General features: G+C 38.2%; 1 protein-coding gene across 3 annotated transcripts in view; it reads left to right on the forward strand.

Moving 5' to 3' along the window:
- Positions 1-16,343, forward strand: part of POLR3B (RNA polymerase III subunit B) — a 79,115-nt gene extending 62,772 nt beyond the window's left edge. For 2 of the 3 annotated variants that reach the window (XM_089528033.1, XM_089528035.1), the window contains exons 24-28: positions 285-388; positions 1,984-2,150; positions 6,688-6,801; positions 7,517-7,690; positions 15,698-16,343. In XM_089528033.1, coding sequence (XP_089384159.1) covers positions 285-388; positions 1,984-2,150; positions 6,688-6,801; positions 7,517-7,690; positions 15,698-15,827 — 689 coding nt within the window. In that variant the 3' untranslated portion in view covers positions 15,828-16,343. Of the gene's footprint in view, positions 1-284; positions 389-1,983; positions 2,151-6,687; positions 6,802-7,516; positions 7,691-15,697 lie in introns of those variants that run through there. The other variant, XM_089528036.1, reaches the window with a different exon arrangement.
- The last annotated feature ends 7,526 nt before the right edge of the window (positions 16,344-23,869 follow it).

The following is a 23,869-nucleotide window of genomic DNA, read 5'->3' on the forward strand; positions in this document are numbered from 1 at the left end:
TATGTTTAACAGTCATTTCATGTGCCTAGTCATATTTTGTTTGTTAAGTGAACAGTAGATGTTTATGTCAGTATAAACTATCATTTTTTACAAAAGTTAAAACTATTTTTAAATAAAAAGCAGAATTACCTTGTATACATATAGCAGGATAGTTGGATTCCTCAGCATAGTATTTTTAATAGGATAATTATGTAACAATGTAGGGATTTCCCATTAGGGAGTAGTATAATAATTACTGGATGTGTAACATGAATTGCTTATTTGGCATATATCCTGTATTCCAGGAGTTTGTGGATTGATTGTTCCTCAGGAGGACATGCCATTTTGTGATACGGGAATCTGTCCTGATATTATTATGAATCCCCATGGCTTCCCATCACGGATGACGGTTTGTAATACTACCCTTTTACAATGGCATTTCATCTTAACTGCATTTCCAGAATTATAGGACTTCATTTTTGTAAAGATGTTTTTCTGTGAATAAATGATAACTTTCACACTGTACCCTATTCTTCATAGAGGAGAGTGGGAAGGAAGTTAAGTATTTTGAAAGGCTCTTCTCTCCTGAAAAGACAGATGGTGCCTGATGTGGTAACGATTCCCATAGATACTTCATGTTTCTCATTTTTAAGGACATTTACACTGTTCTACAACTTGAAAATGTTACTTTTCTAGACTGTAACCCCCAGAATCCCTCAACCATTGTGGCCACTGGATTCTGAGAGTTTCAGGTTGAGAAAGTAATAACATTTCCATGTTCAATAATGTACATCTTCCTCATGCTGTACGCAGTTATTTCTAATCAGAAACCTGTGGAAAACATAAGGGATGCCAATATAACTGAAGATAAACTTGCTAGTAATTGGTTATGTAGCCTTTGCATATATTGCCTGTCCTCTGCCTGCTGAGGAATGATGAATTGTGCCCTGTATGTACAAAGTGATAGGCTTACATCAAATGGCTGTTTCCAAGTTTGTTATTACCTGCATCTTCTAGATCAGAGATGGGCAATGGCAGCAGGTCTGGGGGGCAATTTTGCATCCCAGGATTCCCCTAAGGACCACATAGACTACCCCCCCCCAAAAAAAAAAACCCTGACGTGACTACAAGTCTACTTTTGTAATACTATGAGACCTTCAAACCTATTTTAAAAGTAATTTGTTGCACATGGGGACTTTCCGAACAAGCAATTCAGCCTCTTTTCTTTTCTTCTCTCTCTTTCTTTCTTTCTTTTTTTAATTTTTAATTTTTTTTGGCAAAATAATATCAGTTTGGGAATTCTGAAGGTGTCAAGGGCCACAAAAACATATTTGGGAGCCACATGTGCCTCTGGGGCTACACTTTGCTCACCCTGCTCAAGATAAACCTTACCCAGTTTAGCACCATTTAGATTTGTGAGGGTGGATCTACCATAATCTCCAATCATGCCATTGATAGTCCTCACTGGAATTGTAGCTTATCACATTCTGGAGGCCTGAAGTTGGAGATGGGCACTGCACTTTCATTTCAGTTGATCAAGGAACCACATGTGGCTGTGCGTGTCATGTCACTCACCCTAACGCTGCAGCTCCTTGCCTGACTTGCTCCCTTGTAATGTTGCTCCCAGAAGTATTATTCTACTTTCAAGCAAGATGTATGTTTTCCACATATCTTGGTTTTGTTTTGTTTTTTAAATGGTTTTTGTGCTGCTGCTGCATACTACAGACATACAGTGACAATATGGTGCAGCTGCTGGGAGATTGCAGAGGATCACTGAGAGAGAGAGAGAAGAACGCACAAGTTTAGTCTGCAGCTTGGGATTTCTGACTAGGATCCAAAGAGATATTTTACGTACACTTAAAGGCAGGGGCACACCTAGTGGGATAGTTTTGTTCATTCTTTTCATTTCTTTCTGTTTGTACTGTAATTTAGACAGATAAAGGTAGCAATAGTCTCCAAACAACTAAAAGATTTGTCAATGTCTCTCTGTTTTCTATTTTACAGGTAGGGAAACTAATTGAACTTCTGGCAGGAAAAGCTGGTGTCCTGGATGGCAGATTTCACTACGGAACAGCATTTGGGGGCAGTAAAGTTAAAGATGTGTGTGAAGATCTTATTCGTTATGGCTATAACTACTTGGGGAAGGACTATGTAACATCTGGCATTACTGGGTAAGTGATTGGGCTGGAATGTATGTTTCTCTGGTCTTCATCATTTGTTTTTTCTTTTTACTATAATACATAATAGTACTATTAATCCATGTTTTTTCAAATTAAAAGTAAATTGGCACATACAATTTTTAATTCCTTAAGACATCAGATAAAATTAAAAAGCTAGATTCTTACAGTGTGTTTTTAAAGAGAGAGAGAGAGAGAAACAGTGTTCTAAGGAGGTTTGGCAGAAGTTCTATGTATTCTTGGAATGAAATTAAATACAGTAGTGTGAAATATAGTAGTAGAAGCAGGTGCTTGTCAATTGGGAGTTTTTGTGAGCGGCTTTTGCTTATTATGGAGTCAGTCTGGCATAGTTGGCTGATCTGTTAACTTCCTGCTGTGTTGATCTTCCTGTCTTCAGAGATGTGAAGTTCAAAGGAATATGAGATGGCTTAAGAACAGGACAAGGCCATATGGCCCAACATGTCTGCATTTTTAAAATGTATCTTAATCCTACCTTTCTACTTCCCCACCCCATCACCAACATATAGCAGTCCACTAACTTTTTCCATCTGTTGGTTTATATTCTTTTATAAATTACTTTCTTACTCTAAATCTGGTTTGCAATCCAGATTAAGGATAGAAAGGAAATAGCTAAGATTTGAACAAAGTCCTGTGAAGAAATTTATGAGGGAGGGATTTTTTTCCCCTTGCTCACTAGCATATTTTTAATATCTCTAATTTGATTACGTTGCTTAAATTGTTTGTTTATTTTAATTTAGACATATTTATATTCTTTATTTTTTTAACTGTCTGCCACCCTGAGACCTCCGATAAACAGTCAGAATGTTTTTTAAAATTAATAAATAAATATGTTTGATAGGATGACTAAAGTTGCTGCACTCCAGCTTATAATTGTTTTCAGTCTCAGGAATGCTCTTGTAAGTCATTGTAAGGAGAACTGTAACACACAGCAATGGTTTCATAAGCATATCTGCTGAGAATTCAAGAGCAGCTCAGCAAGTCAAGCTTATGAAACTGAATTGACTTAAGGGGATGATTTAGGGAAACACACTCATAACTTGGAATCTTGGCTGCAGAAGTAGCTCTCTTGAAGCTTTTCTGCATTTAATACCTAGGGTTAGATCAGTAGTTTTCAAGTTATTCTTTGATGGGGGTGCTATCTCTTCCTGCTTCCATCAGTTGCAGGATATTCCAGCTTCTGCATATACATCAGTGCAATACATACTACTCCATTGAGCTGAATGATATGGGGAGAAGCTTCTGTGATTATAGAGCACAGATAGGAGGAAAGAGACTTGCAGACACCCCCCTACTTTTTAACTGCAGAAACAAAGATTTAAGGAAGTTAAATTATCTTGCCTCCATTCATTCTATTTGTAATGTACTGTGCTCCATCATCTGTCGTGCATTTTCTTCACTTCCTTTCCTTTTGTTCTCCCCAGCTTCTGGCCCTTTGTTTTAGTGACAACATTAAAATTCTTGCCAGGTATTTCTATTGTGAAAATGCAGAACAAATTTCATCATTTCCAAATATGAATCTTGATGGGAAGTGTTGTCTACTAGAACTTATTCATACCAAGATTAATTGAGTCAGGAAACATTGTAGTTGTGGTCAGACAGCCTTTTGAGGCAGTTGGATTTGAATCAGGTGTAAATCAAATATATCATTATATTACTGAATACCAAGGTCCAGTTTATCTGTGCCATCATATCCCCAATTTCTGTGTATGGTTGAAAAAACTGGACATTGAAGAAAATCCATAGGAAGAGAATCAACTCATTTGAAATGTGGTGCTAGAGGAGAGTTCTGTGGATATCATGGACTGCCAAAAAGAAAATGGATCAAAGAGCAAATCAAGCCTGAACTCTCCCTACAAGTCAAGATGACTAAGCTGAGACTGTTACATTTTGGACATATGAGAACACATCACTCACTAGAAAAGACAGAAAAGGCTAGTCAGAAAAGTAGGTGGATGGATGAAATTATGCTCAAAAGTCTGGAACATAGATTCCAGTCATATATGGAGAGAGAAATCCTAGAGGTACAAGCAGGGTTCAGGAAAGGCAGATGCACTAGGAACAACATAGCAAACATACAATTGCAAATAGGACACACCAAGTAATTCCAGAAGAAAATCAGCATAATCCCAGTTGGGAAAGGGGTCAGGCAAGGCTGCATTTTGTCATGCTACTTGTTAAACTTTTATGCAGAAATAATAATCATAATCATATAAAAAGCAGGTTTAGACTTAGAAGAAGGAGGAATGGAGATAGGAGGAAGGAATATCAACAATCCACAATATGCAGATGACACCATACTACTAGCGGAAAACATCATAGACTTGTAACAATTACTAAGGAAGGTCAAAGAAGAAAGTGCAAAGGCAGGCTTGTTATTGAACATGAACAAACCAAAAATAATAACACAGATCTACATAAATTTAAACTAGACTTGAGGAAATAGAAATAGTTAAAGATTTCCTGTACCTTGGATCAAACTGTGATCAAAACGGAGACCGCAGTCAAGAAAACAGAAGAAGATTAGGAAAGGGAAGGGTAGCCATGAAAGAGCTAGACAAGATTCAAAAGAGTAAAGATATACAACTAAGCACTAAAGTTAGAATCATTCAGTCCATTGTATTCCACAACACTATGTATGGATGTGAGAGCTGGACAGTGAAGAAAACAGGTAAGAAGAAAATCAGCTGGAGAAGAGTGCTGAGAATATGGTGGACAGCCCCCCCTCCCCCACAAAAAAAGAAACTTGAACAGATCAAACCTGATCTCTTCCTGGAAGCCAAGATGATTAAACTGAGCCCGTTGTCCTTTGGCCACCTCATGAAAAGACATGGCTCATTAGAAAAAGCAATAATGCTAGGAAGGGTAGAAAGAGAGAGGTTGCACACCAGATGGCTAGACTCAATTATGACGGGCCTGAATCTACAAAACCTAAGAAGAACAGTGTGAGATAGGGGGCTTGGAGATATCTAATTCACAGGGTCACCATGAGTCGAGATCGAGGGTAGTCAACAACAGCAGACTGAGGGGCGAAACAGATGGCCCCTTTGCAGCGGCTTCCCAGCGGTTTGGGGACGTTTAGACGACGCATACCCCCAAGCGGGCAGGAAGCTGACATAAAGCTACCCACCCAACCACACAATGGGCAGCTTTGCAACATTCTAGTGGCGCAGCGTTTATATGCCTCAGGAGCACCGCAAAGCTGCAGCGGTGGTGGAAAAGCCAGCTTTTTGCCGGCTCAAAAAGGAGTGGCTTTCTGCCGCTTCTTTTTGGGCCAGCAAAAGTCAGATTGGGGCTGCGGCATGTGGTTGCATCAAGCCACCCGTTCCGGTCTGTCTGTTTTGGCCCTCAGTCAGGGAAGTCTTGACTCTGTGTTTGCAAGAGCTGTCATTCAAATGGTTGCCATAAGCTGAAGTTGACTTGACAGAAGTTAACAACAACATGAGTCTGAACACTGATTCAGAACCAAAATCGTTGTACTTCCTATTGATAGTGATTAAAAGTGGCTGTAAATATTTCAGGGTGGTTTTAATATTTTAAAATAAAATGGTTGATAACTTTTTTATTTTTCTTTGGCGCGGAATTGAATCAAATATGCAGGAATAGTTGCTTCTTCTGGGGAAATCAAGCCAGATCTGAAGTAAATCTTTAAGATCCACACTCATACATACCAGAGACAGGCATTTTGTTTCCACCTGATGAAAACAAACTACTCTAGTTTCCCTAGTAACTAAGATACTTTACTTCTATATATCAGTCATAGGCATTCCATTTTTCTTGACTGTTTGCTACATTTCGGGGTCCAAGCCACAGTGAAACAAAAGAAGATTAAACTGTCCAGTATACAGATTTCTATATTTCATACTTAATCACAGAAGCTGTTATGGTTGCTAAGCAGAAGAAACACCTTATATAGATTTTTTTATATAAATAAGCCAAAAGCATGAAAAATGTACACTGTACAACAAATGTATCTAAAGCCTAAGAAGAAACTGTAAATAATACATAGTGTAAATTCACATTTACTATTATTAATTTGATTTATTTGATTTATACCCTGCCTTTCTCAAAGCATGTGGGTTACAGAAAATGAAAACAAAGTACAGTACAACTAAAAAAAACCTATTAGTACAAAAGTTTGAGAAAAAAACAAACAATTCTGTTTAAAATGCAACGTTAAAACATTTTAAAACACACCTAAAACATAATTAAAAAGACAAAAACATTAATTGATGGTCAGGTTTGCACCATTGTTTAGAAATTATATGAGGGAGAGTATCAGTGAGAAACTTAATTTAAACTAATGGCTTAAATCATACTGCTTTGCTTATTTAAATAATTTTGATCTAGTTCCTAGCCCCATCTTGTAATTAAGATATAGGGTTTGGTTCCTAAAAACATTTATGTGTTTTGTTAGACATTAAGATGCCACAGGATTCTTTGTTGAGTTAGCTGCTGAAACAACATATTGATGTCTCTAAAAGAAATCGCTTTTGCTTTTTCCGCTTTTCAGGGAGCCGTTAGAAGCCTATATCTATTTTGGACCTGTGTATTATCAGAAGCTGAAGCACATGGTGTTGGATAAGATGCATGCAAGAGCTCGAGGGCCCAGAGCTGTCCTTACCAGGTATGCTAAAGCAGGAGCCCAAATGCACAGTATCTAAAAGGCAACTATGAATTGGGTTTTGTCTTCAAATTAATTCAATTTCTTAGCTGTGCTGAGACATTAGGTCTATGCACAATTCTGCATAGAGTTTCAATGCATCTCCTCTTCCAACTGTGGCTTGAAAAATGCAAACAATTGATTTGAAGCCATATGGCAATATTTTTGTGTTATCTTAAGTTTGTTCTCAAAACAGTCCTATGAGGAAGCTTCAGCTAAGTGTCAGTGACTTCATTCATTTAGTTCATATTCCACTTTTCTGCCATATGGGACCCAAAACAGCTAATGAATTTCATGACTCAGTGGAGACTAAACCCTGGATTCCCCAAGTCTCAGTCCAGCTCTGTAACCATTGAACCACACTGACCCAAGCAAGTGCCTCTAATGAACATTTTGTGTACAATTTCTGAGTGTTTTAAAAAGGTCCTGCATGCCTCTCCTTGCAAGAGTGAATGTCAGCCTCATTCCTTGAGGGTCATTTAAATATTACTATATGCTTAGATATGATTTTTCTTCTCTAACAGTTTGTTTATATTGACTGCAGTCTAGACCTTTGGCTGGAGCATAGACTTGCAGGAGCAGGCATACCAGATATTAACTTCTTTGCAATGCTCTGATTGGTTTTATGAGTGGTTCCATTTCTGATAACAATGAGTAAATCTACCTGTTCATTTCAAAGGCAACCCACAGAAGGCCGATCCCGTGATGGAGGTTTACGTCTAGGAGAGATGGAAAGAGATTGCCTGATAGGCTATGGAGCAAGCATGCTCCTGCTGGAGAGACTTATGATTTCTAGTGATGCATTTGAAGTGGATGTGTGTGGCCAATGTGGATTGCTAGGATATTCTGGCTGGTAAGCAGACAAGTTTATTTAGCATTTCATTTTTTTTCCTTTGTGTGTATATGTGTGCATGTGTGTGTTTAGATTATTTTTATTTCAGTTGAAGATTTCTGTTGACAAATGCATATATATTATATACTTTATAATATTATTTGTATATATTCATAACATATTTCATGGTCCTTTTCACACATTTGTCCTTGGATTTTGATTACATAATAAATGGGGGATATTTCTAATGTAGGGCCAGAATAAGTAAATCTCTTTACCAGCATTTAAAAAAATAATTTCTTCCAGGATTGATCTGTGTTTTTGTTACACATCAATTCTCAAAGATTATTTAAAGTCCTTCTCCTCAGGGTTTTAGTAAAGTTTTTATAGTTCCTGTAGAGCTGCTGGATTATGTCTTTATAGGACAAAAATCATTTAAAAGGCAACTGGACTCTCCCCTGAGTTTTTGGCAGAAGATTATCTACTTCTCTGGAGATCTTCCAGCTCCCTTTAGTTTAAAAAAAATAAAATCCACTGTCTAAACGTAGACAAACAAAAAGGGTTCATCAGCTGAATGTAGGAACTGAGACAAAGATGTGATTGCGTGTATCATCCATGTTACAAATGGCTGACTTATCGCCGTGTTTTCAGAAGAGAGAAGACCAGCTGTGTCAATGTCCTTTTCTCATCTAAGATCCAAATTAGACCACACTGAAAAGGCTGGCAAAAGAACTTCATGGAACTATACCTTTTGTTCAGTTGCTTGGAGTCTTGCAGAGCAAAAGTAAAGAAAGAGGATGTAACAGAGATGGGGGTGGGAAAGAGGAGGACTTTTTTCTTTTTCCAAATGTAGTTTGCAGAATCAAGTAGTCCCAGTGCTTTTCACTTGTATGCAGAGAGTTCTTCAACTTTTTTATCTTCAGATAGTTCAGAAAGGAGTTAAGGAGTGTTCTTTATACTGGGCAAATGTGTGGCTCCTGTTTGTCTGCATGTCCTTAATAATTGTATGCAGTTTCAAACCCTTTAAGGTTAAAAATGATGATCTTTCAATTCAAAGAATCAAACTACCCATATGGAATAAATTGTCTATAAAAATTGCCACTGTTGAGGCAGGAGGTTTCTGCAATAGAATTGGCCAGTATCAGCTGATGGATTTCATGTCTGGTTTTTAGTACCTCCTTTAAAAAATTATCCAACGTACTATGAGCCTGTTTTGGGGATAGAGATCCGAATCTGGGATCACTTCTTAAAGTTCAGACCAAAATCCAAAGTTATACGACTACTTTTTCAAGTAGCATACCCTCCCGATTCTGTTTAGATTAGGAACTTCCCCCATAACTGTTGGTTTTAATGGTCGCAATAAGGCTCAGATTTTATGAAACTGTGAATTGTAACTAGTGAGGTATTTTATTGTTCTATATTGTGACATGTGTCACATACCCACTATATTGTAAACCGCTTTGATCTACAGGAAAGGTGGTATATAAATAAAGTATTTATTTATTTATTTATTTATTATGCACTAACCCACTGTGATGGAAAGCACCTGCCAGCACTGGTTTTGGCAAATCATGCAGTGTTTGATAGGGTTGTGAACATCACTTTGTCTGGGAAGAAACCCTACAGAGAGAGGGCAAGTGTGTAGGGAATTTAAGAGTTCAAAGGTAGTTGAAAGAAGGAGAATAGATCACATCACATTCCTAGTCTCAGAAGCTGAATAGCACCCCAAGAAAATATGTTGTGAGCCACTGATCACCCCACCTATACCTTTCAAGCCTGAGTATGGCTCTTTCCAACCCCCACCTTCTTTAGTCCTTTTCCTCTGCTGAAACAGGATATAGAAATACCTGTGGGTTCTTTAAAAGCCACAGCTAGCATCCTACAGGGGTAGAGCTTCAGAAAGGACTGAGCCCAGCCAGTTTTCCTATGATCTCAGCTGCTGTAGTTCAGATCTTGCTTTGCTGGATTTGGATCCTCTCTGTCTGCAGGTATCTTCACCTGGTCATCTAGCCAAGCCAGGGCACTGTAGAGCAGGCTATAATAAGTAAACATCGTCAGTGAGTAATATACTGTGGGAAGATGCAACATGCCCGTTTTACTATGGTAGAAACCCCATCTTTCTGTTTTTGACCTTTCATAAGGGATGTTCAATGTGCTGGGGTGGGATTCCTTTTGCGGGCCTGCAGATGGCAAATAAAAGTGTTATCAGAGATTGGTGCCATTGTGTACCACCACTACCACTAGTCAGTTCCAAACCAGATAGCCTATGTTTTCTACCTAGAAAAACTATGCTAATATGGTATATAAGTAAAGAGAGGCTGAAATCTTTTTTGTGGTTTAGACTGGTGCTCCTTTTGCAAGGGGAAAGCAAAGAAAGCTGTCACCATCAGGAGAGAAAACAGCTCAGCCAGCACCTATGCAGTTTGGGAGCTAATATGGCAGCTTTGTCTGCTTTCCCCCTATATCATCACTTCACCCTCAAACATTTTATTCATGCTGCCACCATCATTGCTCCACCACTGCCTGCACTGGTATATAGTTATACTGGCCAACAAGAGTGTAAAAGTGAAGAAGAGTCATCGAAGGGTATATGCAAGGAAGCAGTATCCTCTGAATATCTAAGTTTGGATCCTTATGTAGACAGTACTTTTGGCTTACAAACATAAATATTCACAATAGTAATGGTTCAAAACTTGATTTTTTTGAAAAAGAAGAAGAAAATGATGCCGTTCTAACAGTTGTTTCTGTTGTTGTACTTTAATAGGGAAAGAAATCATTTTTCTAATTAGGCAGAAAGCTACCAAGCATAGCAATGTTTACTTTCTATAGGAAAAATTGTTGATTAAACAGTCAAAAAATGCCTGAAGATGGCATTTTGCAACTGAGTTTGTTGAATTATACAAAACCAGTTTAAAACTTAGTGAATTACACTATATACACCACACACACACACACACACACACACATATATATATATGCTGAAATAGTATTTAAGGGGTGTAATTCTAGCCTTACAATGTCCAGTAGGGAAGCATAACCTTTAATTGGGTATCTTATCCAGTTATTAGGTGATTATGTGCTCTCTCAATAGTGGAAGCCAACCAACCCTTTAATGAGCAACACAATAGAAACTAGGCAATTACAGCAGCACAAGACCTCTGAAATGGTCTTTGCCAGTAATTCCAGCTTTAGTGAAGAATTGCTGTATAAACAAGCCTGTTGCAACACATGGCTCTGAAAGCAACACAGAGGATGGAGAGGGAATCTGTCTATGAATGTGCATATGGCTATCAAATGGAAACCAGACAGCATTTCTAACGTAAATTTATCATGAATAATAAATTTGATGTAACTAGGAGTGGTAACTTTAATGGAATTAGGAGTGGTATCCCAAGGACAGGCACAGTAACAGAGTTGGGAGCATGTGGTCACCCTCCAGCTCCAGTGGTTTTTGGATGAGGTGGATTATGTAGATCCATTTCAGTCTGGCTTCAGTCCCAGCAGTGGGATGGAGATGGCTTTGGTTGCCTTGGTGGATGACCTATGCTGGGAACTAGATGTGGGAAGTGTGTCTTTGTTGGACATCTCTTCTAGACCTCTCAACAGCTTTCAATACCATCAACCATGATATCTTTCAGGCCTGCCTTGCTGGGATGGAACTTGTGAGCTCTATTTTACAGTGGATTTGTTCTTTTCTGGAGAAGTGAACCCCGAATGTGGTGCTGGGGAACTCTTGTTTGACCCCTTGGCCATTGGCCTGTGGGGTCCCTCAGGGTTCCATTCTCTCCCCCATACTATTTAACATATATGTGAAACTGCTGGGAGAGGTTGCATGTAGTTTGGATTTTTTTGCTATCAATATGCAGATCACACCCGAATCTATATCCCCTTTTCACCACAAGCGAAGGAAGCTGTTTAGGTCCTAAACAAGTGCCTGATAATGGTAATGGTCTGTATGAGAGCAAACAAATTGAAACTTAACTGGGACAAGAAAGAGGTACTCCTGGTCAGTCAAAAGGCAAATCAGTGAACAGGGATTCAGCCTGTGCTGGATGGGGTTACACTTCCCTGAAGATGCATGTCTGTATCTTGGGTGTCCTGGGTTTAACCTGGAGTCTGGACACTTAGATTTCAGCAGTGTCTAGGAGTGCATTGGCACAGTTAAGGCTTGTGTACCAGCTGTGCCCAGTTCTTGAGGCATCAGATAAGGCCACAGTGACACATGCTTTAGTTATCTCCTGGTTGCATTACTGTAATGCGCAAGTGCAGGCTTTGACTTGTAAACCCTGTACAGCTACGGAAGGTCCAAGTGATTTGAAAGACTGCATTCTCCCTTACGAACCTGCCTATGCTTTGAGATCTGTTGTGGAGGGCTCTCTGTCACACCACTCTCACATCTAATAGGAACACAAGACAGGGCTTTCTCAATGGCTTCTCCCAGGCTCTGGAACTTCATTCAATATGATATGAGGTTAGACTAGCATCTTCCCTACTTCCTTTTCACAGACAGGTGAAGGCCTGTTTTGACAGGCCTTTGGTGACTGATTGTACAAGGCCCATCCCAATGTACTGGATTTTTCTGTTTGTGGTGCTGGGATATGTTTGTGTGTGTGTTTAATAGTTTATATTTTAACTTTTAAAAAAATAGTTCTTTAAAATTTGATTGTATAGTTTTTCTTTTTATAATTTAAAAGTGCATTTACTCCTTGTGTAGTTGCTAGGAGTGTCAAGCTTCTTGGAGCTGTAGATTTCAGCAAGCTTATCTGTTAAATGGGAGAAGCAGATATTATGGCTAATAATAATAATAATAATAATAATAATTTATTTATGCCCCGCTCTTCAGCCAAGACTATAAATATCATGGAATTCTAATGTAATTTAATTAATCAGAAATCTTGTTTTATAGATTTGTAAAGCATCTGAATTTGCATGAAACCTTTGGCGCAACTCCCAGTCCCCATATCTTATTGTAACCTCTTCCTCTGCACATTTGGATCTGTACATCTTCCAGAATTTAATTGCATTTCAGTTGCTGGACATTGACATTGGTCTTAGGTTGTGGGGTTTTTTTAAAATGTCTTTATTAATATAATAGTATAAGGAGAAACGTTTGGCTTCTTCCAAATAGCACACTCTGTGAAAGCCAACATGGTGTAGTGATCTAAGTTTTGGACTAAGGCTCTGGAAGACTAGTATTCAAATCCCTGCTCAGCTATGGAAACCCACTTGGTGACTTCGGGCAAGCCTCAGAGGAAGGTCATGGCACACCTCCTTTGACAAAACCATGCCACGAAACATGGATCTGGCTGCCTTAACCTGGGGGCTCATAACAACAGCAAATCACTTTCGATGATTATCCTTCAAGTTGCCTCTTTTTGTCAGATATTCTCAGTGTGTCATGCAAACATTTATTGGTTAGGCAATAGGATGCTGCTTCTGTGTACTTCAAAAGCAGAGGAGTCCTGTGTTTAATGCTGTGCTTTTGTGGCATACTAAACCTATCTCAGATTACTCTATCATAAAATCCAAAAGAACTGCCGTTTTGGAAGTTGTCTGGACATTTGCTACTTTAACTCAGATTCCTTACCTTCAGTTTAAAAAAAAAGGAGCAGGCCTTGCGATCATGAGCTTTGCTGCTACAATTCCCTGTTTGTGACACTAGAAGTAAACCCTTGAGCAAGGAAGTCCTGCAGCTGTCTGAATGTGATGCTAAATGGGGAAAAAATCCTGATCTCACAGAATTGGGTAAAGAGTAACAAAAATCCAAGCCACCTTCTGCCCCTTTAAGACTTTATTTTAAAAAATCCTTAAAAACTATATGTTCGATCATGAAGCCATGGTGTAGCTGAATTAATGGGCTGTAGTTCTTTGCCTTTGGGCAGGCATTTTCAAGAAAACCTGTTAATTGTACATGCACACATGTCCATGTGTGTGTGTTTCATTGTATTGTTGTCTCGCCTCTCTGCTCCCACAAGTACAGGTTGGGCCATTGGTTGAACTCACAAAACAGATTGAGAGGAATCTTATTCTAAATTGGAATACCACAATTAACATTTCTGTGCTGCTGACTGGGTGTTTCCTTGGTAATACAAGACTGTTAGATAGAGAGCCTCACATAGAACGTAGGGAGGCACTATGTCAGCACAAGAGTTTGCATTAAACATTTATGGCAGGTTGGCCTGCGGTGGACATCGGGTGGGGGGAAAGGGAAGTACTTCTTACAAAATGATCCTTCCTTGTAGACTAGAATTGACACAGTAATAGATTGCCATATTTACCTTTTTGCATTTGAAATAAATATTTGCAGACACCTTTTTGCACTGAAAGGATGGCATAATGGGGTACCTCATTTATAGCAGCCAAAAGCCACATTGACCCCCTAGTATTGTCAGGCAACCTCTTGGACACCAGTAGCCTGGCAAGACCAACCGCTGTCATCTGCCCTTGACCCAGTGTCCCACTGAGCATGATATGAATAGGAGCTGCAGTTCCAGTGTACCACTGAACATGAGACAAGATAAATTGGAGCTTTTCTCTGAGTCATTGTGAGAAAATTTAAATGGCAGTTCATTGGTCAGCAAAGTGCTATCTCAAGAATTTAGGTGTGTCTTCAAGACTAACTCTAGGTTCAAGGTGCCCCTTGACACAGTACACTCAAGGGACATTTCAGACCTAAACCCAGTCTTGAAGATATACCTATTTTAAGCTACTACTTGTCTGCCTCTTTTGTTCTCCTTATAGGTAAAAATACTTTTGAGTGTGTTTATATGATTTTTAGGCCATTAAAGTTGAAGGTTTTGAAATGTATTTGGTAGGCTGTCTGGTTTAAATCTTTTGGAAGGGCAAATTCTAAAGACATGATCTAATGCCAAAAATGCATTTGTGCAAATCAGGTAACATCCAAGGAATGTTAGGTATACATATACCTGTTGTAATACGAATTTCATTAATCCAACAAGTAGCTTTCTGATTGACATAAGTTAACATGGCATTCTGTCTCTAACAATAATTTTAGAAATATTCCTGTAAAGTCACATGGTGGCATGGGGGGGAAAGAATTTGTAGGATAACGCTGCCTCAAGAAAAGACAACTTTGTAACTTCCAATTTCTTACAAACTGCAGAGTCAGAGAAAGCATGAGTGCTACTTGAACCATATTCAGCCTTATGGGTTACTAATGTTTTAGGGCAGTTAAATAAATCCAGTCCTTAGGCCCTCGCTTGTACATAATTTCTGAAAACAATTGAAGCAGTTATGGGAGATGGGTGTCTCTAAGGGTATGGAACCTTCTTCAGCCTGAGTGATGAATTCTATTTCAGAGAAGTTCACCAGTTTCTGTATTCCAGAGTTGAATGGAGCCAAAACCAAAAGAATAGGCCTAAAAATATCTTTTATTTTTAGCTTAGTTACTATGGCCTGTTACAGACTGCCAAAATAAAGCTGCTTCGGGTCTCTTTGGAGGTATGCTATTTAAATGATGCATGGGTCCTAAGAGTCCGGAGGTCGCGCCAAAGCCACACTCCATTCCTAAGCACTGGAGTGCAGCTTTGGTGCAGCTTCCGGATTCTTAGGATGCATGCATCATTTAAACAGCATACCTCCAAGGAGACCCAAAGCAGCTTTATTTTGGCAGTCTGTAACAGGCCTAAGTCTTTGAAAAGGCAGTTCAACCACTTACTGTTGCAAAAATGATATTAAAAAGGTTGGCAAGTCATTACATAATATTGTTTTGTGGAGAAAGGGATGTGACCATTTGGGGGTCCATTTTGGGAAATGAGAAAGATCAGGTTGGATCCCAAGTCCTATGACTCCCTACCTCTGGCCAGCCATGTAACTTTTATGTCATAACTACTTTTTAACTGGTTTGGTTGAGATAAACTTATAGCTGTATGAAATTGCTTTTATTGTTTTCCAATGGTGGAAACCCTTTGGGCAAAGGTCAGTAAAAAGTGCTGAATAAAGTATAAATATATTTTTTCTCTTAAAACAAAAAGAAATGGACATTAATCTTATTTTTCTTTCCTTTAGGTGCCATTACTGCAAGTCATCTTGTCATGTGTCTTCCCTGCGCATACCATATGCCTGTAAACTTTTATTCCAAGAACTACAGTCTATGAACATTATACCCAGATTAAAATTGGCCAAGTACAATGAATAAATGATCTGAGGAATAAAGAGACAAAAGAACAAGTGGAAACATAATCGGGAATGATCTTACATGACAACAGAGGTGCTTAGACCAATAAGTCCCTAATTCCCTGTTGGTTTTCTCTTCTTTCTTTGACTGGAATACAATGCTGAAGAGAACATTAGAAGCCACTGCTGCAAAGACTCTGGCTGTGTTTATCTGTGGCAGTATGAGATACCCATTCACCAGGACACTGTGACTCTGCAAGCTAAGGTTCCCCTTGAAATGCAGGCAGGGAAGTACTGATGATCATCCACATTCAATGGATTGCTTCCTTTCTCAACAGGCCACCTAAATACATGCACAAATGTTGAGTGCTAAAACAGTATTGAAGTCAGTGGGAACAGTTTTGGGGGGCGTTAACTGAACAGTTTTAATGGAAGCATACTGTTGGCTAACTGCTATTTCTCCATTGTATATCATTTTCTTTTTTCAAAAAATATTAGTGACCATAAATGGGAACATGAATAAAAAATTCCAAGTATATTTTTCTAGTTTGTTCCTTGTTATCTAACCCTATCTTAAACTACTTTGACATAGCAATATTAAATGACCTAAAGTTTTTGCAGTTTTAATAGATAATGATGATAAAGTGACATGTCATGAAAATACATTCTCCTGTATGTGGGATATTCTATACTTAGATCATTGACAGAAGTATATAAGATAGCCTTTTCCAACACAACGTCTTCCAGCTGTGCTGAACAAGAATTCCCATAATCTCCAGTCAGCATGGAGTCCGCCAGGGTAAGGAAAGCTAATCTAATGCAGTTTCTTTTTTGAACCCAGTCTCTAAATTTCCATGTTGTCAAAACCACTCAGGAAGAGAAGGTTGTCCATAAGAAGAAAATTTCCTTCCTACCTCCAAAACCTGTTCAGATGCAATATTTTAAGGAGTGTTACTGAAACACTATTGCATAATACCAGGGATTCTCAGTGTTTCTGATGCTTAAATGGGCACTGAAGCAGACCTCTCTCCTAAATCACTTGGTACAGCCATACTGGTTTGGAACATCTTAAGCTACAGTTGTCAAAGTGGCCATTAGAAAAACAGATCCTCTCCTAGACTTTATCTAGGAGATTTCTGTGGCCATGTTGTTTTGGGAAGTAATTTCTCTCAGGTAAGTCAAGAAGGATGTTTTCATGGACTGTAGCAATTGAAAACTATGGCCTAAATCCAATTGATAGTCTGAGTTAGAACAGAACCATTGAAAAACTTTCTGAATTAGTTCATCAGTTATGTGGAATCAATGGGCCTACTGAAGTCAAGGCTAACAAATGGAATTAAGTCTTTATAGACTTTATTTTTTTATAAAACTTTACCTGAAAACATACTTTTATCGGGGCTGTTTCCAGATAATGGCTTGATTTACCGTTCAGAAGTTAATTCAGTTGGTCTCTGCTAGTTGGGAGAGATTTACATCATACAAAAGAAAAAATTGATTTAATTATCAATAACATTAAAATCAATAAATATAATAGTTCCATTAAAAAGGAAACAACAAGTATACTATAGCACATTATGCAAAGCCCTTTCCCCTTGAACAATCACTCCACAAAGGCCTACTGAAACAAAAGTTCAAGTGCCTGGGAGCAGCCACTAAGAAGGCCCAGTGCAATATACCCACCTGTAAAGTTCCTGTAAAGGTGAAGGTACAGAGAAAAGGGCCTCCCGTCATCATCGTAAAAACATTTATCATTACAGTGGCAAAATGCAATTCTGCTCTACACCAGTGCATTCTTTACTTAAAGTAGAGTTTCTGCAGGGGCAGCTTCAAGATCTGCCCCTACTGTGAAGTAAGTGTTTTAAGTTTTATTTGTAACTATTAACTGGAGTGGAACGACTGCAAAATGTCAAAAAGCTGCACAAATCTCTCTCTCTCTCTCTCTCTCTCTCTCTGCATAATGTAAGTGATATAGAATCCTACAGTTGGAAGAGACCACAAGCCTGTCCAATCCAACCCCCTGCCATGCAGGAATACAAAATCAAAGCACTCCAAATAGTTACCCATCCAGCCTCTGTTTAAAAACCTCCAAAAAAGGAGACCACCAGTCTCCGAGGGAGTGTGCTCCATTGTCAAACAGCTCTTACTATCATGAAGTTTTTCCTAATATTTACTAGAATCTCTTTTCTTGTAGTTTAGTATCAGCTGTACACCATTACATAATTAAGACTGAAGAAAGAAGAGAGGGAATGATTCCTTGAAATAGATTAATGTCGGGTGATAAATATATAATTTCCCTATCTACAGATATTCGTCACAGCTGGAGACCTAATAGTTCAAGATTCAATGATTTGAAAGAGTTCAGTCTGAAGTGTAATTTCCCCCCTTTTGTGCAAATGTCACAGATATTTATGGATTGATAGCACAAGGACGGAGTCGGTGATTGTTATGCTACACAACTGCACCAATGACCAGGGGGAAAAGTTTAGTTTTCTAAGTAAGAGCATCAAGTGGAGATTGGTACCAATTTCAGAGATGTGATCTGTTCTTTCCATAGGGCCAAATTTACAGGCAGTATGTAAGCCTGAAGTTTAACAGGATGGTGGAGCCAGAAGGTAAAGTTTTGATTTGTTAGGTTATAAGGGCATGTTTTGAGACTAATGTAAAATCAGTACAAAAGAAATAGGCTCCAATTGCAGTATAGTGCAACAAGAGTATTAAGACTTCGCCAAAGAGTCTCTCTTAAACTCATTTCTGGGTGGAAGAAGTATGACAAGCTGGAAAGGACACAACATTTGTCATAGGGATGTTTCCAGTCATCAAAGTGTGGGGAGTAGGATCAAACTTAGAAACAATCATACAAAACAAAAGATTGTTTTCTGAAAGGACCCGAAAGTTAAGTGGGACATTAGAAACTGATACGTAGTGTTTAGGCACTCATATGCCAGTACAAAAGCCACAGTGAGAGAACTAGAAAGCTCAGTACTAAAATCATATGGCTGACATGAAGCATGGAGCAACATTAATGATAAGTATGGCACAAGCATTCTAATATAGACCATTTCACATAAATTGTCATAAATAAGCATTTCAGATGGCTAACATGCAATGTTTAGTCAAGGTAAATTGGTCTTTTGGTCAGTTAATTATTTTCGTGCATTGTGCCTGGATTTTTGTTCACTGACTTTCCTCTGCATGTTGATGAAGATGTTAACAGTCTGAAGAATGCTTCATGATCTTGTGGTATTAACACAATAACCAGTGGTAGGCAAAAAATTGCCACAGAAGTTTTTGTTGCCATTCCAGATTCTTTATCACTTTGCACTTCCATGCCAGGCAAAGCTGTTTACCAGAAATGCTATTCATTGTAAAGGTCATTATAGTGTTAGTCCAGCTGAGATGCTGAATACATTTCATGCCCTACCCTGGTCAAAGCTTTACTTTCCTGCTTGAAGAGATATCTGCCTTATAAATTATTTTCCTAGCTGCCATCTTTACTGGGCAAGCTGACTTTTTTACTAGTCTGTGTCCCTGCAGTAGAATAAAGAAATACTTGGCATTCCCAAGTTTAAGTTGCTATAAATGTTAAGGAATTAAACACATTTTAAAAGAGAAAGGAGGAGTGGTGTTGGCACTAAAGGTTTACTCCTTGCTAGAGTAGAAATATGCCAGAGCATCTGATAATCTATATGGTTTTTTTAAATTAAATGTTGTGCTGTAACTACTATGTAATAATTGAAGCATCAATAAAAAAAATCAGTAATATAAAACTACTAAGCCACTAAAAATAGACAAGAGAACCACATTAAAGTATCAAAAATATATAATTTTAAAAGTGGCAATGCATAGATAAATGTTAAATAAGCGATGCAATAACAAAATCAAACATTTTAAATCAGGTACATGTATATGATTAGTGGGTTGGGTCCAGATAATCATACTTTGAGCAGATTTACATCCATGGAAGTTAAGTTAGTCATGGCTCAATACTTCCATTTATTTTGGTGATTCTGTATGGACTAAATTTGGCTCCAGCTCAAATAACATATTGAAGAGAAAGCTGATATCTACGTTCATCATTTATAATGATTTGTCAAATTATCCATATATTATTAGGAGCATATTCTTGGGGAATATGAAGATCATTCTTTTTCCTCTGGAAATACATGCTCAGTCAAAAGATCTTTCAAATTTAAATTGTCAAATATGTAGATATTCGTTCTTCCACAGTACTATCGTTTGAAATGGGGTGCTGGCCTTAAGAAAGCCAGATATTAGACGTGTGGGTAAGACTAGAGTGAAAACAACTTAGAAGCTACCTTACTTTCCTGCAGCACCTCAAGACACAGGGAGGGATGAATAATTTAGACTTCTTTCCCCACAAAGGTTCAAGGATTCAGGCTGAGGTTCAGTGACCTATTGTCTGATTTTAGACTTGTAGCAACTTTGCAGGCTAGGGCTATTTTAAGAGATGGTGGCTTGCTCCTAGAACTGCATGCAGATCTTGTTACAGAGAGAGACCCGCCCCCCCCCCCATTTGCTACTTTCATGTAAACTGAGGAATACATGTGTCCCTTCCAGTTGCCAATCAACATATGGGGACCCCATGAATTTCATAGGGTTTTGTTAGGCAAGGAATACTCAGGTGATTTTGCCAGTTCCATCCTCTCGAATATAGCCTACAGCTCTTGGTGTTCACTGGTGGTGTCTCATTCATGTATTAACCAGGGCTGGTCCTGTTTAGCTTCCAAGATCAGAGAGGATTTGGTGTCTTTAGGGTATTTATTCAAATCCAATTTTTTAAAAAATGGAAGACCACTGCCTCACTTTAGCTTTAACTGATTTGGTAGAGTGTACCAGAGAAAGAGGTAAGTGTTGAGGGAGTGTATCTTATTGGTTGAACTGAAAGATCCCCATTGAAAAATTTAAACCCCTGACACTGGCTTACTGAGCAGAACAGGATTAGGTTCTGCTATGCAATTGACAGTCTTGTGCATCTGGAGTTCACCATCAGCAGGACATATGTCAGAAAAACCTTCCTATTCCTTCAACAACAGGCAAAAAAAGACACACACATTAATTGAGGGTTGGTCTTTTTTATTGATTATGTCAATTGATTTTATTGATTTTTATTGATATGATTTCCCTTTCTGGATCTTTTTACAACTTCGAAAGAATGTATTATTGGGTGGAAATTCTTTTTGCTCATTCCCAAGGTCTGTTATTTCTATTGTTTATAAGTTTGTTATTTGATAAAATTTAATAATATTTTTTAAAGTAAAATGTTATTCTAAAATGTTTACATCCAGTTAGCAGGGTGCTATCTCTGAAGAATTTGCTTTTTAATATTACATATTTAATATGACATATGGAAGATGCAAAACTGTATCTTGAAAAATATTCTGCAACCTGAAAATTCATTCTCTGAGCATGGATCCTTATCTAGCAAAAATGGAATCACTAAGAACAAGACAGAGCCAGTCTGTTAATTAAAGTCATGTAATTGCCACAGATGGTAAAGTACCTCCAGTAGTGAACTGCATCACAGAGGACCCAGAATTACATAGGATGCCATCACAGTAGTTAAAGTGGTATTAAAGTATTATTCTGTAATGTGAGAAAGTTCCTAGAAGAAGAGATGACTGATCAATTGGATGGCTGGGAGATTTGGGGAGTTCTCCATGGTATAGTGGTTTGAGCACTGGACTGTGGAGACCAGGGTTCAAATCCCGTCTCAGCCATGTAAACCCACTGGGTGACCTTGGGCAACAAACACTTTCTCATCCTCAGAGGAATGCAAAAGCAAACCTCTTCTGAACATATCTTGCCAAGAAAGCCCCATGATAATCTCACCTTAGGGTCACCATAAATCGAAAATGGCTTCAAGACACACAGGCACATCCAGGCAGGAAAATGGTGAGCTGATGCACCTTATTAGCAAAATAAAAACAGCTTCATTTATGTACTGCTTCATACTGAACTAACAGTGTCTTAAGTGGTTTACAACTGTCAGCCAATTGCCCCCAACAAGCTGGTTACTCATTTTAGTGACCTAAATAAACCTTGGATCTTAAAAGGGAAATTATAAATTAAGAAGGAGAGAAGGGTGAGACTAATAGTGAAAGGATGTTCATAGGAAACCAAAAAAGTTGATTTAAGGGAGAGGTTTTCTGGTAAAACTGAAAAGAAGAGAGTTGAAATGTGTGATGAAGAATTGGAATGCATAATCCCCCACAATAATTACTTGGCAATGGAATGGAAATGAATTAGTGGGAATACCAAGAGGTGGGAGAGGGAGTTGGATGGCTTGGGGTAGGAGGAGATTATGCTTTGAATGAATAGGGGAAAGGGCTGGAGTTAAATTTAAAATGACATTGAAGGGATAGTATTTGGTTGAAGCAGGGTTAAGAAATTTGGTTACAGGAGTAAAAAACAGCTTTAGATGTGGATACAGTTTTAATGCGGGGGGAGAAAATTTTTTATAAAGTGAAACTTGATAAAAATATAGATGATGGATTGGAAATAAGGATGGTTTTTAATGAGAAGGATTAGTATTATATAATTTTGTTAGTAACTGTGTTATTAGTAAAGAGGGGAAATTTAATATTCCTTAAGATGATGTTATGCCTTAATTGTTTGGTACTATTACGGAGAGATAAAGAGTGATATTTTAATGTTGCTTAACTCTGTGATCCTTAAGAAGAAGCTACTGATGGTTTCAAAGAATAGAGAGAAGTGTATTGTTAGATTTTTACTTAGAGAAACTTGAAATTATCATATTGTTATATAACTGTAGAACAACTGAAGTTATTTTTTTCTTTCTTTTTTCTTTGTTTTCTAATCTTTATTCTTTATGTCTTGTCTTGTTTTGTGTTTCTTTTTTCTCTCTCTTTTTTAGGTTTGATATATCTCTGAAACTTGTAATAAAAATACTTTTTAAAAGAAAGGAAATGACTTAAAGACATCCAACAACTAAAAAGGTGGATACTCATTTTACCAACCTATGAAAGAATGGAAGGCTGAGTGGACCCTAGAGCCCTCCTCTAAATTCGAACTCACAATGTTGTGGCTGTAATACTGGCATTTAACCACTGCACAGCCACTCCTTTATATTACAGTGCTGGATTGATGTTTCTGAAACAATGGACAGAAAATGATTTTAACAACACAGTCATGCCACATTTGTCCAGGGAACTGGTTCATAGTACTCTTGTCTTGAATGAAATATAAAAATCATTATCTGTCATATTTTAAACATATGCTTAGTACTTTATTAAAAATGCTCAGTTTTTTGGTACAATATTTTTGCAAATGAGAAAGATAAGGCTAGTCAAAAGGAGTTGTGAATCCACCTTGCTAGCTGCTGCATTCAGTGAGTTGTAGTATAAAAAGACCAGCTTTCTAACCACTGCTCTAAACTACCAGCACACGACATCTGCAAAGAAAAACATAAAACAGAGCAGTGAGCGTTAAAGAAATAATTGATGCACTGACCTTTTAAAATAAAAATTCTCATTTCTGATTGAGCTAAATCCTGTATTTTCCCCCTAACCTAGGATGCATGACTAAGGAGGACTCATATGGAGATTACCAAAAACTCTTTAGTTTCTGGCATAACATTAGAGTACTGCAATGTTCGCCCAAACTTACATCACCAAAAGCTTAGCTTGATTTCATGCCATTGCTTCACAACACTGCCTGAGAATATTCAGCTCAAAAGCCATATTCCCAAGTCTCCGCTGCCCATCATGCTGATTTTGGGGCTGAGAAAGGCCAAACAGACTCCTCTGCCAGGACAAGTGGGGTTGCTCCTCTCATCCAACTCCTGGCAATGTTGCTTTAATAAGAGGCATAAATTCAATAGGCACAGCTCTCCATGCTGTAGTGAAGTCATTGTGTCAAATATTGGCCTGGTATGCAAGTGTTACAAGAGACAGGAGTCTTGATAGAAAAAGAGGGACAACTCTTCATCCAGCTGTCTATGGAACATACAAGTATTGGAGGAGAATGCATGATGCTATAATTCCTCTCTACAAAATACACTAAAAAAGAAGGAAAAAAGGAAGA

This window comes from Sceloporus occidentalis, unplaced genomic scaffold (genome assembly GCF_023333645.1).
Source record: "Sceloporus occidentalis isolate IW3139 unplaced genomic scaffold, rSceOcc1.0.p SCAF_5, whole genome shotgun sequence".
Lineage (NCBI taxonomy): Eukaryota > Metazoa > Chordata > Lepidosauria > Squamata > Phrynosomatidae > Sceloporus > Sceloporus occidentalis.